General features: G+C 42.0%; 1 protein-coding gene across 1 annotated transcript; it reads left to right on the top strand.

Annotated features, from left to right (window-relative positions):
• Window positions 1-1,784: 1,784 nt before the first annotated feature.
• On the top strand, window positions 1,785-3,171 carry LOC149214004 (uncharacterized). Its single transcript, XM_089389248.1, has one exon. The coding sequence runs from the start codon at window positions 1,876-1,878 to the stop codon at window positions 3,169-3,171; it is 1,296 nt and encodes a 431-aa protein (XP_089245374.1). The 5' UTR covers window positions 1,785-1,875.
• Window positions 3,172-3,677: the final 506 nt, after the last annotated feature.

The following is a 3,677-nucleotide window of genomic DNA, read 5'->3' as shown; positions in this document are numbered from 1 at the left end:
TGATGAACATCTGATAATCATCAGTGACACCATTCATTGTAATGGTCACAAGATCTGTATCGTCCATTGTATGACCAATATCTGATAATTTGTTTTTTAGATCCTTGATCCTTGCTACGAATGAAGAAATTGTTTCATTCTCCTCCATCTTCATGGACAAGATCTTACTCTTGAGGAACAAAAGACGATTACAATTTCTGATCTCGTACAATTCCATTAGAATTCTCGAGATCTCGTTAGCTGACTTACCTTCTCTAATGTGTGGTATAATACAATCTTTCACTGACATATTTAACATTTTCCTTGCTCTGCTTTCTCGTTTCTCCCAATTTGGGACTGTTGCAGATCCAGCCATGGGCTTCAGCTCATCCCCATTCACAATCTGCCAAGCACTCTGCGCTTCTAGCAGAGTCTGCGTCTTAAACTTCCAATTTGCATAATTGGAACCATCAAGCTTGTTATGCTCATTCATGCATATTTCAAAAATATTGTTATTCATCTTGGCGATTTAGAAAAAAAAAATTGACAGGTAAAAGATGTTAAATTTACCCCAAATCTGTGACAGAGATAGATCACTGTTGTTTGATATCGCAGCACATGCGCAGATCACCGTGGCTTCCTTCTCAGCGTCCAGACAACCTCCTGTTGTCAGCTTCAGCCTTGTTCTTGGCTTCCCCACTCATCTTCTCTCACAGCTACAGCCTTGTTCTTGGATCCCTTTTCATTTTCTTTGATTTACACGATCGTCACTGATATTTGCCCAATATCCAAGACTAGTCGTTGATAAACACCAATTTTCCGAGACTAGTCACAACCGTCGCTGATATTTGCCAAATATCCGAGACTAGTCGCTGTAATACACCAATTTCCAGAGACCATCGCAGTTTTTCATCAATTTTCCACGACCGTCACGGTTGTACACCTGAAAAGTGCGATGATTGAAAAATGAAAAATTCCGGAAGTGTAATAGTGATCGTCGCAGCTATCCACTCAAAACCTGCGACGATTTAATAGTGATCGTCGCAGCTATCCACTCAAAACCTGCGATGATTTCAGTTCAAAGAACCACCCACCAGCCAGTGTACAGGTTCCTCAACCCTGACGCTCTGATACCATGATAAAAATGACAATGTTTGTATTAATGAAAATAAAACCCACTGGTCAGCTCTACGAAAGAGAGTCTAAACCAGGAGAGTCTGGCTCTACAGAACGCTCTGCATTGTTCATCAACATTACACATTAAATAGAATACATGGTTTTAGGGAAGTTAAAACAGCATCCTAAAAATTAGAAACTAATTCCTATCTTGAGGCTACGTGAACCAACTCTACCTATTCTAGGATATTCTCCATTATCTTCAACAAAATCTTTTATGGCTCCATTGCGATTTCTCTTCCATCAATCCGATCTCAGAACATGTTTCTCTTTCACATGGGTTCTCAGAAAGTGTTTCGGGAATTACTTCCTCCTCACGTCTTGGGTGCTCAGAAGTCGGTCATGTCGGTATTTTTTTCTGCCTTCCTGTACTCCGATAAAGAATTTGAGAGTTTTATAAATCTTTGGCTGCGATATCCAATTGGAAACACTGTGGGAGAGTGACAGTGAGGTAATTGTTTTGTTGCATTCTCATCATTTTCTGTAATTGAAAGTTTGTGTTTTTTTCTCCTATCTTCGCAGGCAGAGGTTTTTAAATTTAACATGACCACTTCATTGCAGGCACCTATGAAGTTGAGGGAGCTGAATATTGATGTAGCCCATTGCCAGTTGCCAAAGTCTATTGGGAAGTTGAAGCACCTGGAAAAGATTGAACTGGGATGCACTATCCAAGCATTGCCAGATGAATTCTTTCTTCTCCACTCGCTGAAACATTTGAGAATGTGTACTAGCATGAAATTACTGCCAAGTGCCTTTGGGAATCTTTCAAACCTCCAACATCTTAATTTGACTGGTAGCTGCGATTTGGAAACGCTGCCAAACTCTTTTGGGAATCTTACAAACCTACAGTATCTGAACTTGTATGGGTGCTCCCGTTTGGAAACTCTGCCGCATTCATTCGTGAGTTTAATTAGACTTAAACATCTCTATTTGAAGGGCTGCTCTCGGTTGACCCTCAGAAGGGGAACACTAGTAAATATCAGAACGCTCGAAAGGTTACACCTTTCAGATTGTCAGAAAATGGAAGTATTGCCTCCGGAGGTCACACGTCAGTGGTCCTTGGAAAAACTTGTTTTGTGGAATACGAACTGCACAGAATTGCCATGTTATATTGGAAACCTATGTAACTTGGAAACTCTGAGAGTATCCTTTGTGAAATCCTCTATGGGAATGCTGCCACCTTCGCTTGGTAAGCGAAAGAGCTTAAAACAATTGACACTTTTTGGAGGGAATTGGAAATGTTTGCCAGAATCTTTTGCAGAGTTGAAACAATTGACAGATTCCACTATTGGTTGTGGAAGGCTAAAATATTTGCCAGCAGGTCTGACAGAGTTCAACAGTCTTGAAATTTTGAAAGTGATAAAATGTCCACTGCGTGAGGTGCCATTTGGAAGGGTGGAAAATGTTGAAGGAGAAGATGCATCAACACAGCGGAGTGGGCACATATTGTTAGACTTTTCTGTTCACGTGTGCATGCTTCTTCGACTCAAACAGTTAGACCTGCATGGCACAAGAATAAAGGCATTGTCATTTGCTGAAGGCATTTGCCTCAACCTTCGTCAGCTGGACATCAGCGATTTTTTAGAACTGGTGGAGGTTGGAGCATTGCCCACAATGCTAGGATCGCTCCACTTGAATGGGTGTGATGCGTTGAAGAAAATAATGGGACTTTGTGGATTAGAAAAACTTAGAGAACTGGACATGAGAAAATGTGGACTAGTCGAGGAGTTGCCAGGTGTTGAAATGTTGTTATCTTTGGTGCATCTCCGGGTTTCTGGATGTTGCAGTCTTCGGAGCATAAGAGGGTTGGTGCGGGCAACTAATCTTAGAATACCAAGCTCTGAAGCTCCTCACAGTGATTTGACAGAAGTGGAATTGTTTAAAGACTTGAAATTGTGGAAAGAGGAAGGTAAGGATTTCAGCAAGGGAAGTGATGTGTGGTTGGGGACTAGACTTGATCGGCGGGTGGGGCATGGAGTGGATTGGATTGGGGGCGACAGAACAGACTATGGTTAAAAGCTGAAAATGAATTCAGGCGGGGCAACTTACTGATATCAGACAGGCATGCAAAAGCACTGCGCAAGAAGGCGAACTTACTGCGGTCGGAGGCTAAATTTCTTGACAGGTAGGCGAACGCACTGGACTCATCACACGGTGGTTATGAATCAACTGGAAAAATAAATCAAGTGGTCCACGCAAAAATAAATCAAGCATTCCGTTGTGGTTCTCAATCATCCGAGGAAATAAATCAATTAGTCCCCGGTGCATGGAAAATGAATGAATCAGTGTCCCGTGGTTACGAATTAACAGGGGAAATAAATAAGTAGTACCGGGAGAACTAAATCAAGCAGTGTCTGCTGGTTATGAGTCAACGGGGAAATAAATCAATGTGTCGCCGAGTGGTCACTACGTCGTTTTTATACACTTGGAACCATAACCGCTGCTTCGTAAACTGCCTATGCAGACTTTACCACCAGCCGAACTGAATCAAACCCGCCAACCCCAAGCAAGCGAACAACTCG

This window comes from Pinus tabuliformis, chromosome 1_1 (genome assembly GCF_031772625.1).
Source record: "Pinus tabuliformis cultivar Carrire ecotype Pingquan chromosome 1_1, CPIR1, whole genome shotgun sequence".
Classification (NCBI taxonomy): Eukaryota; Viridiplantae; Streptophyta; class Pinopsida; order Pinales; family Pinaceae; genus Pinus; species Pinus tabuliformis.
Note: the sequence above shows the minus strand (reverse complement) of the source record. Positions and strands in the feature narration are given on the sequence as shown.